The sequence below is a fragment of the Suricata suricatta genome, chromosome 5 (assembly GCF_006229205.1).
Source record: "Suricata suricatta isolate VVHF042 chromosome 5, meerkat_22Aug2017_6uvM2_HiC, whole genome shotgun sequence".
NCBI lineage: Eukaryota > Metazoa > Chordata > Mammalia > Carnivora > Herpestidae > Suricata > Suricata suricatta.
Window position 1 is genome coordinate 82,346,436 of NC_043704.1, and position 15,054 is coordinate 82,361,489.

At 44.9% G+C, this 15,054-nt stretch overlaps 1 protein-coding gene and 1 long non-coding RNA gene across 2 annotated transcripts in view; one reads left to right on the plus strand and one right to left on the minus strand.

The window, feature by feature from the left end:
• LOC115291958 overlaps window positions 1–8,201 on the plus strand; it is an 8,790-nt gene extending 589 nt beyond the window's left edge. The window contains exon 2 of the long non-coding RNA XR_003908739.1: window positions 7,961–8,201. This is a non-coding gene — a long non-coding RNA (uncharacterized LOC115291958). The remainder of the gene's footprint in view (window positions 1–7,960) is intronic.
• Window positions 5,281–14,324, minus strand: EIF2B5 (eukaryotic translation initiation factor 2B subunit epsilon). Its single transcript, XM_029939777.1, has 16 exons — window positions 14,089–14,324; window positions 12,972–13,096; window positions 11,951–12,136; window positions 11,680–11,857; window positions 11,512–11,592; window positions 11,159–11,236; window positions 10,568–10,880; window positions 9,381–9,526; window positions 8,502–8,643; window positions 8,279–8,380; window positions 7,985–8,092; window positions 7,461–7,551; window positions 7,034–7,157; window positions 6,415–6,540; window positions 5,887–5,997; window positions 5,281–5,712 (listed from the first exon to the last, which is right to left on the minus strand). Exons 1-16 carry the CDS (start codon window positions 14,281–14,283, stop codon window positions 5,653–5,655), a joined length of 2,166 nt encoding a protein of 721 aa, XP_029795637.1. The 5' UTR covers window positions 14,284–14,324; the 3' UTR covers window positions 5,281–5,652.
• Window positions 14,325–15,054: the final 730 nt, after the last annotated feature.

Genomic DNA, 15,054 nt, shown 5'->3' on the forward strand with positions numbered 1-15,054 from the left:
CGGCCCTCCGGGCCCTGGGCTGCGGCTCGGCCCGCTCCCCTCCCCCGACCCCGGCGCGGCCCCGCCCCAGCGCGAGCCCCGCCCCCGTCTGCCGCCGAGCTGCGTTGGTCACCCAGTAGAAGGCCGAGTCCTCCGCGGGGTCCGCGGACACTCAGCCGACCCGCCAAGCCGCAAGCTCGGCCTCAGGCGCTCAGGTCCCAGGTCCGCGGGAGATTGGCGGCGGTTGCCTAGGCCGTCAGATAGGGAAGGGTAGATCTCACCAGGATGGCCGCGTTCTCGGACTCATCAAGGCCCTGGCTCTGGACCCAAGGGGGATCAATCAGCTGTTCCTTAGCGGCCTGGGACGGGTGTAATACAGGGGTCACTTTGGTCCCCAGAGTTGAGGGGGTGCGGTTCTGACCAGTAATCAATGGAGGAAAGTGACCTCCGCATGGTCCTTTAGGGTCTATTGAAAAGCATAGCTGCTGTCAGTCTACCAAACTGAGTTCCTTGAGGACAGAACAGGATCGATTTCTGATTCCTTCTTAGAACTTCAATACAATAGCTAGGTGAAAAGCAGTGGCTTAAGAAATGGATTGATACATAATGTATGCAAGAATGAAAATGAGTGCATGACTGGGACAGTAAGTAAGTCTCAAACAGAACTAGGTATAATTGGTCCCTAATAGGTCTTCTTACCCCTTAGCTTTTAATTCATTCAATAAATGAGTGCCACTTAGGTGCAAGGGATACTGCAGGGGTAAAGCAAAACAAGACATGTAAGACAACTCTCAGGACTTGAAAGGAGGCATACATGCTTGTAATAAATAACTTCAGAGTGACAAATGCTATGAAGAAGATAAAATGGAGTGACGTGCTAGTAAAAGGGAAAAGAGAATTATGGGTGGTCAAGGAAGGCCTCTTTCATTTAAACTAAGACAGAATAGAAGAAGCAGCAGCTATAAGAGGGTCTGGTGTTGGGGGGGAAGCATTCCGAGCAGAGCCAAATATAAAGACTCAAGGCACCAATAAACTCTCCCAGTTTGAGGAACAAGAAGAGCATTGTGACTTTAGCGATACTGGTAGATGAGACTGGAAACGCAGCCTGGGACCACACCACATAGGTCCTTTAAGGCCACAGTAACAAGTGTGGGCTCCTCCCACTCCATTTTGTATAGTTGTCCAATTAGCATTTTCAGAGTAAGTACCTCTTCTACACGACTCTTCTGCTCAGAAACCTCTTCACATTCCCCAGTGCCTTCCAAATACTCTTAGCATCGTATTTGAAACTCTCTATAACCTAAACTGCCAACCTCTGCAGGTTTTGTTTCATTATATCCTGACTACATTTTTTACTTCAGCAAATCAACCTATTTGCTAGTGCCTGCACATGTCTTGTGCATTTTCACTTCATACCCCTCTCTTTACTCTTTTTCTTAAATCGAATATATGTACATATTAAGAAAGCTTTTTTAAAAGTATGATTTTATTTTTTTAAATGTTTAATGTTTTATTTATTTTTGAGAGAGAGAGAGAGAGACAGCGTGAGCAGGGGGGGTTCAGAGAGAGAGAGGAAGACACAGAATCCGAAGGAGGCTCCAGGCTCTGAGTTAGCTGTCAGCACAGAGCCCCATACGGGGCTCAAACCCACAAATTGTGAGATCATGACCTGAGCCAAAGCTGGACACTCAACTGATTGAGCCACCCAGGCACTCCAAGAAAGCTCTTAACAGCATTTCTCTGTCCCATTTTCTTTCCCACCGCAGTATACTTTTTTTTTTTAAAGCTTATACTATTTCTTGATTTATGCATTTTGGACATTGCATATTATTTCCAATTTTAATTGATAGATTTATTTTTTCTTCCACCTTCTCCTAGCCTCTTAAAATAGTAAAATTTTACTTTTTGGTTAAATCAGTATAGTTTTTAATATTGGCATTTTCACTGAGTAAATGCTTTATAACTTTTTGTTTCTCCTGGCATTAATCATTGCCTTACTTTTTCACTTGCTTTTTTATATATCTAACATTAAGTCTTAATACATAATCTAATAGTTTCTCAATACATATTTTGTTTACATTATCAAATATATTATCTATCCTTGGAACCTTCTGCTCTCTTGCTCTGGTTGGCACTGTTGGCTGTCTCAGCCTATGAAGGGCTCTCTTTTTGAGATTCCTCTGCATCATTCTCAGAATTACCTCTCATCTGTGATGAATCCCCATTTCCTAGATACTTTTTACTCCTTTGCTTTGGTAAAGCACACCCTTTGGTGGCTTACTTTGAAAGTATGGGAAATAAAACCCCTTTTGAGAACTTACAAATCTGAAAATATGATTGAGTTGAAAGTAATTTTCCTTCAGAATTTTGAAGGTATCTCTACATTGTCTTCCAGGTTCCAGTGCTGCTCTTAAGCAGTCAGATCTCTATTTTTCCTAAGGCTTTGCACATGACTTGTTTTTACTCTCGCTGGAAGTTTTTAGGAAGTGCCCTTTATTCCTTGGGTTTTGAAATTTCATGGTGATACATCTTGGTGCTTATTCACTGTGCTAGGCACTTAGTGAGTCCTTTCCATCTAGAAATTCAACAATATTTCCTTAAATTACTTAGTAACATCACTACTATTTTCCCTGTCCTTTTTATAACTTGTTAGATGTTGGTCTGGATTATTTTTTTTCTCCTTTATCATCTATCCATTCCCTTTTATTTTTGAATGATTCCCTTTTTGAAAGGTTTTCTTAACATTATCCAGTTAGATAGGTAAAATGTCACAACTCAAAATTCAACTACATGAAGAAGGATATAGTCTCCAGCCTATTCAGTTCTCTAGTCTTCCAATTCTCAGTAGGAAACAATTTATTTACTTCTTAATTTCTAAAAACTTTGAAAAAGTCTTTATCTATTTCATAGTACTTTCTTCAGACATACAGTATCTTTTGAGAATAATTATAGCTCTCCCCACCCCCTTGGTTTTCAAAAAGCTCCCTACTTTGTCATTGTTTCCTTGGTTTCAATTTTGTTTTGGTCTCTGCCTTGCACATTTAAAGTTTCCTCAAATGTTTAATAACCCTTGGCAGTCTATTCACATTTAAGAGTGAAATACTAAAAAGCTGATAGGAAGCTCTGTCGAGGTACAGGGCTTTTTAACTGACAGGTTTCACTGTAGGGTGATCAAATAGGGTAAATATGGTTTTTGTTTTTGAGAAAACCAAAAATATAAGCATTAGAAGGCTTTTTCCCCTGCACTTGTCCAGCTTGTTTTTGCCTGGTGTGTGCTGATATTCAGAACCCTACCACTCATATATACTTTCACTTAATCCTTCATTTCCAATCTAGCCACCCCCGCCTCCCCCCGCCATCTATCTTGAGTCCAGAGGCTTCTATTATCTTTTCCTGAAGGTTCTGAAATTTCATGGGGCAATTTCATTCATTCTACTGGGCGCTCATGAGCTCAATCTGAAAAGTCCTGACCTTTGGGATTAAGAAACCTTCATGAGTATTTTTTATAATTTCCTCTTTACCATTTCTTCAGAGACTAAATCTCCCACTTCTTACAGGAGAGTTGGGGTAATCACCTGGCTAATCACCTACCTCAGATGAGGTAGAAACCTGGGGGGGGCGGGCTTTTCTTATACAGATCTTTGATTCTCCTCCACCCCACTCCATTCTCAGCCTCAATCCCATCCCCTTGGCAGAAACTTCTGAGTTCAAAAGGGCACATTGGGTTTGCTCCTTGTTAATAACCACCTCAACAGACAGCACCCATCTCATTCTGTTCTGTTGTCAATTTTCATGCTTTCATTTATTTTTTGTTTTCCAAAATGTTAATGTCTTAGTCACTGTGATCACTTCTGGTTTTCCTTATTGAGTCATGTGACTTTTTTGACAAATTCCATTACTGGCATTTGAATGGGGTTTTTGAAAAAGTAAAAAACAAACAAAAACCATGTGCTTAGTGTGCTACATTTAAATGGGAATCCTTTGTTTTGCTTTTAATATCCCCTTTGACCTTTCCTTCTTTTAAGCCACTTAAGTGTCTGTCAGAATCCTGTAAGCCTTCCCTACTTACTCCTCTGGAAGGAATCTCTTCCTTCTAAATAGTTCTATAGGCCACCTCTTACCTCTGTCACCCATTAGATACAAATCAGAGATGCTCTACAGTATTGAACAGCTCCTAGCAGTCCATGCCAAAACGTTCATATGCTCTCCAGGCACTAGTTCCGGTATTTTAAAAATCAGAAACTGAGCTTTACTGAGTAAGAAAAGTAAATTAAGCCAAATCCCGTTTTTTTCCTCTTTAGAAATACTCAGTTATGCCCATTCACACCCCTGAATCAATTCAGTATTATTTTCCTCAGCTAACTCCTTTCTACCCAACTCAAATGAATAATGGCAAACATTTTATCTGTAATGTCCACTGGTTGCCACTAATATTTGTCATAGTTTAAGTGTCAATAGGGTAAGGGTTTTAGGACAACAAAAGCTAAAAAAGATGAGACAGAAGAGCATGTCTCCTAGTTGAGGTGAAAGGGGTAATAGAGGTTAATAGAGCAAAATGACAAACGCCAGCTTTATCAATAACCAGTTATGGGACCTCTCTGAAATTAACGTTCATCTGAAAATGAGGATATGACCTGTTCTGTGTACTGTGAAGTTTAACTTAAACACATGAAAAGTATTTAGCAAAATGTTTATCATACAGTAAACAATACTAAAGGAAAGCCATTTCATAGGCTCTCTGTTCTTAGGATATTCATTGCTGGCTTGGGATTGTATTTGCCTCTGGAGGCAATTTCCCTTCGCTGAGACACTGAATGTCCTGAAACACAAATAATTCTTGATTATGATTCAAGTCCTTAGCTTTACTCCTCAAGAGTCTTGAAACCTTAAGCAAACTTTCTTATCTTTAAGATTCTGAATATCGCAGCTTCCCTGATAATTGTACTGGATCAACTGCACAAAGCATGGCAGTTGGTTAATGGACTTTACATATGCTTGGATCATCACCCTCTGGCAGGAAAGTGTTTGCATTAGGATTCTATGGAAATAGGCTCAGGAACACTACTCCAAGGCCACAAATTGGTCCACAGAGGCTAGAAAAGAATCTAGGCCTTTCACTACCCTTGAGCCAAGGCAATGGTCAATTAGCAAGGCACCACAGTACCACCTAGTGGCAATAACACCCCTCCCCTCACCCACTCTCCCAGGTGTTAAGGAAAAGCTGCCAGGTTCAGAATTCTCTTGTCACCTATTTTAAGAGCTGATCAGTCAGAGTTGGAGAGAAACCAAATACATCCCTCTTTTTTTTTTTTTTTTTTTTTTTTTAATATTAACAAATACAAGCAGCAGAAAGGGCCAGCTGCTCTCTGCTGTTCCCTGAGGGAAAGCCAGAGCACAAAACTGTTCCTCTGGGCTTCCTCTAACTGCAGGGCCTGCCTTGCTCCTCTTTAGGCAGAACTTTGTTCCAGCCCAACTTCCCTTTTCCCAACTCCCCAGTCAGGATGGGAGGCACATGGTTGCTGGCGGTGGGAAGAATACTGTAGTTCCAGCTTCTGCTCCTTTAAGTCTCAGCTTGGATGGCAATCACTCATCCTTCTGCAACTAGCCTCATTTGCTCTGGCCCAGAAGCCAGGAGGGCTATCAACCACACCCGTAGGAGCAGGCAGTGCGGCTTCAGTCATCTTCAGATGACTCCTCTTCTGCTTCTTTTAGCCACTGGATGAACCTCTGCAGCTGTAAGGAGCAGAGCGGAGAGCTATTGAGGAAGGGGCATATAACCCTTCTGTTCTCCTTAGCAGATAAACAGCTTTAGCAGCCAGAGTCCCAGGGACCAACCACCCTGGAATCTATGACCAAGAGCCAGGGACCAGACAACCACTGTGGTGACAGGAGGGCAGCCTGACTTACCTGTTGGTTCTTGCGCAATTGTCGGCCCTTATCAGTCATATCCCTTTGACTGAACCAGCTCAGGATTGTTTCCTCAGCCAGGATCTCTAGCTGGTAGAAAGCCATCAGGACCTGCAGAAGACCAACAGAGGAGATTTCAAGGACCTCAAAGAGTCTAGCAAGATATAATAGATAACAGAGGAAGATGAGGCAAAATCTTAGCACCTCTCTCCACCAGACTATCAGCTTCCTTTTAAACATTAATCAGTTGCTTTAAAAATAGACAAGAATGAGCTGTTCACTCTGCTACTGGGATAGGTTTAACTTCTGGAACTATTGCTAGGTCCCCGGGATAATCACCAAATGGCTGCTTTACTAGCCTGACTCCAAGTTGTACCATCCTAGCAAACAGCATGATAATAGGGGTGGAAGGTGCTATTAATCAAACCACATACTGGATTCATGTCAGCCTGTTTTGTGTCTCCATGAAGGTAGCCCAGGCATGTTTCAAAGCAAATGCAGGACTAGGGGGCTTGAGGTGGTATTCACCTTGGCCAGGGAAGTACTAAGAGCTTCATGCTCCTGGAAGAATTCCTCAATGGCTGCCAATGCTTCCAAATGATCAGCTGCACGCTTTATGTAGTTCCTAAAAACAGGACTCCAGGCCTTGAGTAGCTATGGAAGAAAGGAGAAGGGAGCTGCAATACATTCCTGAGCATGCCCCTACACCTCGATAGCAAAGAAAGTCAATATTGATAACACAGGACTATCAGGATATGGGAAAACAAGGGGGAGATGATTCAGGCCTGAGGAATCATGTCAGAGGGACTTGGGGGTTGCTTGCAGTCAGGGTTGGTGAAAAAGAAAAAATTTCCCAGAGAAGGTAAAATGGGGTCGGATGTTACAGGCTGCCTCAAAATATCAACAGCCAGACTAAAGGTTGATCTCATTCTGTGCCAAATCATTTCAGCCAGAGAGTATAAAAGTCCAGGACTATTCTAGATATATTTTTGGGCTGCTCTAGCACCCAATCTACATCCAGAGGCAAGGAGAAAGGAACCACAAGTAACATATATCCCACAATAACACCTTTCCTTTAAAGTGAAACACAGCAAGGATGTAGGTCTGCCACCACCCAATCTCTCATCTCCAGACCATCTTTACTCACCGGAAGCAGCAGGGCGCAGTAGCGGTTTGGGTCCAGCAGGGAATCCATTTGTTGTAATGGGAACTCCAGGACCACGTGGCTCAATACCTGCATCACCTCCTTTAGGCTTATGTTGTAGGCGTACCTGTGGGAAGACCAGGGTGACACCAGGGCCTTTGCTGGCACTTTCAGCTTGCTGCAGGACCATGACTTTGACAGGACACTGGGGAAGTCAGATGGAACAACATGCAAGGGGAGGACTTTGGAAGAGGGAAGTCTGTGCTGAGGCCAGAACCTAATGCTCTCTTTAAATTACCCTAATTCTCTACTAGCTTGCTCACTTAGGATGCTGAAGGAATCAGTTCCTATCTGGGAAGGAAACAGGAGAGAACCTCTACCTGCCTGGGACTACCTTGTGGAGAGGAGGAGAGGGAGGGGCTGCTCTTACTTGAGAGAGTTGATCTCTAGGACTAGATTGTCACAAGAAATGTTCTCCTCCTTGCCCCGCTGTAGTGTTCCCAGGACTTCATTCTGGAATACTAAAATCAAAGCAAGGAGAAGTTCATGAGCCAACATCACTCCAGAATGTTTTAAGTTCTCTAGTCCTCACCTACCTACCTATCTATCCATCTATCTATCTATTTATTTTAAATATTTATTTATTTTGAGAGAGAGATAAAGCATGAGCTGGGAGGGACAGAGAGAGGGAGAGAGAGATTCCCAAGCAGACTCCACACTGTTAGTATAGAGCCCAATGTGGGGCTTGAACTCACAAACTGTGAGATCACGATCTGAGCCGAAATCAAGACTTGGGATGCTTAACCGAATGAGTCACCCCAGCATCCTATAGGCCTGACTTTATACCAAACCCCTTCTGGGGGAAACACAAGTCTCTGGCTAGTTGATCCAGACAATGAATGAACTGGAAGTTTTCCTCTTTTGTCCTAGGGGACTGTTTCTCTGGCCACCCACCTTTGAAGTCATCCATTTGTGGGGAGCCTGCTCGGCTGTCCAGCTCCTCAGCATCCATACTCTGCTCACTTTCAGTTTCACTCTCTTCTTCCACATTGATCGTGAGTCCTGGGAACCCATTAAGGATGAGAAACAAGAAAAGTAAAGGAAGAGCCACTGACACAGAGTAATCTCTCTACCCTGTCTGAATGAATAAAGTAATAAACCAGTAGTCTGATTCTGAAGTGTTTACTCTCCCTCAAAATATTCCGATTTAGAAGGGGGTGGTGGTGATAGGAATAAGGCCTAGCTCACCCCATAGATTCTGCCGTAGTTCCTCTTCCTCCTCCACATTCATGTCTGCAGCTTTCCAGAGGTAGCCCTGGCCAGCAACTCCGACTTCTGCTGGATTGTAACCTGGAAAAGCACTGATCTTTAGTGAAGGCACATGAGAAGCACAATCCCTCTAGGAGGAAATACTGGTTTTCCCATGAGGCAGAGAGACACACAGATGCCCCACACCTGCTAAGCCTCACACCTTTCAGCTTCACTTTCTCCTTTTCTTGGTTAACCCCAGAATCGTCACTGAACTGGCCATCATCCTCATCTTCCTCTGCATCTGGAGGGTGCAAAGAGATCACCGAGCCCTCAGGCAGCATGATATCTGGGCCCACTACCACCTAGGGGACCAAAAAACAGTAGGTGGCACAGATCCATTAGTGTGTTGGGGAAAGGTACATCTTGACAATGAGAGCAACTATTTTTACTAAGCTAAATAAAAAATAAATGAATCCACTGGATTTATTCTCTCTCCTTCTCTCTCTCTGCCCCTCCCCCACGTGTGCTCGCACACGCGCGCTCTCTCTCAGAATAAACATTAAAAAAAAAAAAGGTGCACCTGGGTGGTTCAGTCAGTTAAGCCTCTTTTTTTTTTTTAACGTTTATTTATTTTTGAGAGAGAGACACACAGAGTGTGAGCAAGGAAGTGTCAGAGAGAGAGGGAGACATAGAATCAGAAGCAGGCTCCAGGGTCTGAGCTGAACCCAGGAACTGTGAGATGACCTGAGCTGAAGTCGGCTGCTTAACTGACTGAGCCCCGCAGGTGCCACAAGTCTCTGACTCTTGATTTTGGCTCAGGTCATGATCTCATATGGGATCAAGTCCTGCGTCCAGCTCTGCACTGACAGTGCAGAGCCCGCTTGGGATTCTCTCTCTCCCTTTCTCTCTGTCCCTCCCCCACTTGTGTGGGTGCATGTACCCATGCTCTCTCAGAATAAATAAATAAATATTAAAAAAATTAATTCACTGAATCGGGACTCGCAATTCAGGCTGGTACATGGGTGGACATAAGGCCCCTCTAGCTCAACATGACCACCATTTAGTTTGGGGCCTGTGTGCAGTATGGAGCTGGTCTCACCTGGGAAGTAAGGACACAGCGTGGCTTCAGTGTAACTTGTTCCTTGACTTCAGCATTGTCACAGAGCAGAGATTGATGGATCTGTGCTCCAGCAGCCACTCGGACACCCTGCCACAGGTAGGCCTGGTCCAGCACCACGTTATCACCTGGCTCAGGACAGGAAGTATTCCTGGTCACTCGGGGCTCCAAACCAGGGCCATTCCTGGAGGACAGGGCTGACTGATACCAGCACAATCCCACTCAGCTCTGATACTCCATGTTCACCAGAACACCCTCTCCCTTTCTAAGCTCCAGCCTGAGAACAGAACAGCGCTTACCATGACCATCCTCTACCAGGTTTACAACAATCACAGACTGTATACTGGACTGAAGAATCTGAGAACCTTTGAGATATCTGGGGATCCCTTTGGACTTAAGATGCTTGCTAGAATCATATCCATGTCTAGAAGTAGAACTAAGTTTTCCCATCTTTTCTTGTACATTTTATTTTTTTTAGAAGATTTTAAGTAATCTCTACACCCAATGCGGGGCTCAAACTCACAACCCTGAGATCAAGAGTCCCATACTCTATCGACTAAGCCAGCCAGATGCCCCTCTTCTTATACATTTTAGAATTTGAATTCTATTATTGTTCTTTTAAAGGAAAAGTTCCATTAAAAGCATCACGTTCCTACAATCACAGTGACTTACCAAGAAACAACCAGGTAGTAATGGTAGAGTAAAAAGAACAATGCACTTAGAATACTCAGAATCAAGTCCTAGCACTGCCTTCTCATTAGCTATGAACCTGAGGGAGACAACTTCTTTGAGCCTGTTTGCTTGGCTATAAGCTGGAGATAAATAATACTCACTTCACAAGGTTTTTGTGAGGATAAATGAAACGATGCATGCAAAACCCCTTTGTAAACTGCAATGCTCCAAACAGATGTTACTATTGCATGTTAATTATCTTCTTGGTCCTGAATGTGAATAGGGTCCTCTGGAATGTGAAGAGTCACCCAATAAGAGGCTCAAAGGCCACAAATTAAAGGCCACAAATTTCAAATCCCTAATCTGTCCTTTACTAAGGTAGCCACACTAGTTACTCATTCTCAGGGATGATCCCTGTCTATCCTTCTCTGAAGACATGGGGCTCCCCAGGTTCCTGCTCCTAGGGTGACTAGCTTGACTTCCCCACCTGTGCTCACCAATGTGGCAGCCAGGGCCAATGACACTGTTGGTGATAGAGCAATTGCTGCCAATGACAGTGCCAGAACCCAGAAGCACATTTTCCTCAAGGACGCTGCCATGGCCTAGGCTGACTTCAGGCCCTCGGTAAATGTTATGCCGGGAATGAGTGCAGCTCTGGGTGGTGCTGTCAGTGAAGTTTGACTCTGGGGTGAGTGGGTAGACCCATCGGCGGATGACATCAGCACAGACAGCCGCATACATGTGTAGGTTGGAGACTCGGGCACCATATTCCTTGGTTGTCACGTGCATGTGGATCTGGTTCCCTAGGATCTGAGAGGGGAAAAGGAAAGGGCGGTCACGCAAGCAAATAAGAGAGGAAGAATACAACCAGGTACAACTCTTTTCTAACTTTAAGTTCCCCTCCGCCTCTTAATGTCCTAGCCAAATGGTCAAGATGTTTCTTTGTGTATTGCTTCTCTCTCCCCCCACCCCACCCCCTAGTTCTTTCCCTTACTCCTAAGGCTCAATAAAACATAAAAGAGGACCAAAAGTTATCAGCATGGGATAAAATCATAGCCCTCTAAAGAGGCGTGGGAATCTTTTCTTACCTCCTCATTCACTAACAGGCCTCGCACAAAGTCATCTCGAGTCTGGTAGTCAAAGTTGTCTGTAAACAGTTGAGCCACCTGTGGGGGGAAGTTGGGTGGGACTACAGTGAGTGCTACTCTCTGGAAGCAAAGATAAGCCTCCAGAGACCTATCAGACCCTATGACAGTTCGACAAGGGCCAGAATTCCAAAAAGACTCCCAATGGGATACTGGGGTCAAGATGAAGCACCTATTTACTGTGGAACTGATAAGAGAAAAAGGGAGAAGAAATATACCCTGGCCTTCTAAGGGGGCAGTAACATACCTCAGAGTTCTACTCATTGGATGTGCAGCTCTAGCCCTGAAAAGCTCACCTGAGGAGAGCAGATGCTGATGTGACAGTCCAGTAAATCATAGCGAATCTCTACACCATCTCCACTGCCCTGGAACAAACTCTGCAGGGACAAGTTACAAGGACTTTAACCTGTCTCCTGCTGAAGCCTGTCACTTTCCCACCTCAAGGATCCCAGATACCCACATACCAGAGGAAAAGAAAACCGTCGAAGACCTTGGGTCTTCTGGAAATGGAGAACCCGGTTTGTGGCACTATCCACAGCCACTACCACATTGTCCTCATGGCAACGAGTTGGGTGGCTAGGGGATGACTCTTTGAAGATCATTGTCATCACAGATATGTTTTTTTCTAGCTTCCGCCTTAATCTATAAAGGATAGGAAGGAGAGAGCAGAAAAATAGCAGTCTTAGGGCTCTGCTGGTTGCAAACCCTTTGTCCTTCCCATCTTCCCAGCCTGACCTGTGTTCTTCCAGGGCTTTGGTAATATTGATGTTTGAGACAACGTCCCCATACACCAGAAGGAAGTCAGAGCGCACCAAGGCCTTGGCATCAACATCACGGAGAACATCCCCCAGCGATCGATATAACTCTGATGTAATTATTCGAATCACATTGAGGGATGTAGGGCGGCACCACTTGGATTTCCTAAAGGAAGGGGGATGAAGGGAATGAGCAAATCAAGCATAAAGACTGTGTGGAGCTTCTCTATCCCCCCCCCCCATTTCAACATTCATATTCCTTCTCTATGGCTTTTTTGGGTTCCTGCCAGCATCCTCTACTTCAAAGAGATTTATGAACCCTAATTAATGGTTTCAGCATCCTGTGTCACGTCTTGTTTTATGAGTTAGAGAAACATCGTTATTTCTTCTCAATACTCTGATACCTCTCCCCAAACATGGATCTGTATTCAAAATCCTGCTGAGACTTAGAGTATACAAAGTATCCTGGGAACACACTTTCTATGCTACTTCTCTCCTTGCAAAGTCCAAACCAAATTTAGGAGCTGTCTAAAGGACACCATGCTAAGATTAGGGAATCTTTATTCCCTAAACTTCTATAGATCCTGAGATTCACTCTTTTTCAAGAAGATTTCACCAAACATTTGTTAAGTGTTTATTTACTATGTGCTTTGTACTAAGCTAGGCAATGGGAATACAAAGATGAGGAAAGGCTCAATATTTAGAAGCTCAGTGGCAAAATGAAGATGCTACTCTTATGACTTCCATACTGGAGGCTTTAAATAAAAGCAAAATCTACGAGGTCAAACTTTATAAACGAGATTCAGAAAAAATCCAAATGTTATTCTTTAATCTTTGTCACAAGTTCAGCTGCTCACCTCCTGATAGGTGAAGGCCCTAGTCCTTATGATGGAATCCAGACACATTTTTCCCCCTCACAAGTTCCCCTTATTTAGTTACAACCATCCTAAGGAAACTGGAAAAAATGGTGAAAAATGTAAAGAAAAGTTGCAGAGCCTTACAGTAAATGTTCCTTGATTTGAGCAGCCTTCCAGCAACAAAAAACAAAGGTTTCCTGTACACCTGTGGCAGTCAGAAATTCCAGAGTGTAGTCAATAAGTGCCACATTGGCCAGGGGCAAGAGGACCTGGAGGGCAGGAGATGAAAAAAGTCTGAAGTCTTGATCCAGGAAGGCCCTCTGGGTACTATTCTTTCCTCCACTTAACCACAATTTTCACTCCCTATCAGTGTTCCCAAACACTATCGTTTTACTTTATTTTCTAAACTTAAAAGTAATCAGGCTCCTACCTTTGACGTTCATGGCATGCTCTAAGCATCAGAATCTAGGATGAAAATCTAACAGCAAGCATGGACTCTACTTGCTTAACACTAGACACATAGCTGCTACAGAACAAAAGGCTGCCCTGGCAAAGGATAATACCAAAAATCAATCATATTTCCAGAAATGTAAGCAGTGATAATGCCCTTTCCCCCCTAAAATTTTCTTCCTGATCTCTTTCTGGTCACCTCAATCGTTTATCCAAAATGAACGGCCATTAGGCTTTTTGGGAGGAGTGGGAAGTTAGGATATTTTTCTGATCCGAATGCAGCTGTCTTTGGCTGAACTAAGGACTGCTGAGTGACCCAGCAATCCCTTAGCTCAGTCCAATCCCCCGGTATCTAGCCAATAACGGGGTCTGCCGGCAACCAACCACTAAACCAGTTCTGTCCTCCTTTTGACAGATGGCACCAGCTGTCATTAAAACCTGGCAAGAAAAAAAGGACACCCTCTGAAATTCAAGGGAGCACTTACTATGGGATCAGACTTTTAACGGTCTGCTCTTTTTTTAGGCATATGACCTCCCTTTTGCAGGCAAAAGGAAGTGCTGTTCCCATTCACGTAAGGATCTTTTTCCACTGCACGGTTGAAGGCAGCACAGCTTCCTGGGGCACTGAATCCCCGTGTGGAGGCTTCTCACAAGCACTACTCCTACATCTAGCCCTCTGCATGCGTTCCAAGCCTGAGGCGGCCAGCACGAGTGTCCATTTGTCAGAGCACTCCTCGCTAGGCCGAGAGGATAACCTGCTCTAGCCCGGCCGCCTTCGGGCCCTTTGGCTGATTCCACGCGCGGCGCTCACCCGAGGCTGGTCCTTGGAGATGGGGAAGAAGCGGCGATTGAAGCTATCTGCCACCAGCACTGCTTGTAGGGGCGGCGGCGGTTCCTCCTCCGTCCCTTTGGCTCCCGCACCGCTGCCGCTTCCCGGCCCAGGGCCGCCGCGCTTGTTGGCCCGACCAGCCACCGCACCAGGCGACGCCACCACAGTCGCCGCCATCTTCTTCCCTCACGGCCAGCACTTCCGCACGGAAGCTGACACCGCTCGGAGTAGGGGACAAAAAGGACCTAGCGCTCGAAACGCGAAGGACTAACGAAGAGGAGGAGGGAGGAGACAAGCAGAGAGCAGTGCGCAGGCGTGCTCCCAAGGCGCCGGCCCCTGGGAGGAGCAAGCGGTGGGCCTCCCTCCGGCTCCGCCGCTGGAGCCGCTGGGTGGGGTGGAGTCCCGTGGAGCACAGACTCGAACTGCAGGTATAGTAGGCCTTTTTATACGCCAACTAGCCGAGATTCTCGAGGGGTGATGGGACTTGGGAGCTCTGCAGATCATTCGGAATATGTGATCTTCCTCGCCCGGAGCACTTAAAAAATTGTAATCCTCCATCTACAGTCTAGTCACGTAAATGTGACCCAACCCCTTGGGGACCCTGTTAGACATCCCCTTCCCTGTGGGAACTCACAGTCCACTTAAATACAGAACGTGGTATATAGTAGGGAGAGTAGTAATTCTGTTGAACCTTGATGGTGGCCAGCGGACGGTACAAGCATTGTCTCTTTTAATTCTTCACACATCTCTGCGAGAATACCTTATTCATTCGTTCAACAAACGTTTCTTGAACACTCAGTGGAGTGAACTTCACCCAGCAACGACTAAGTGGAAAAACTGGTATTGGAACCCTAATCCGACTTAAGAGTTCCACATCTTTCTGCCAGGTTACGTGCGGATAAAAGTTACTATTTTATGATTTCTTCATTTCCTCATTCATTCGGCCTA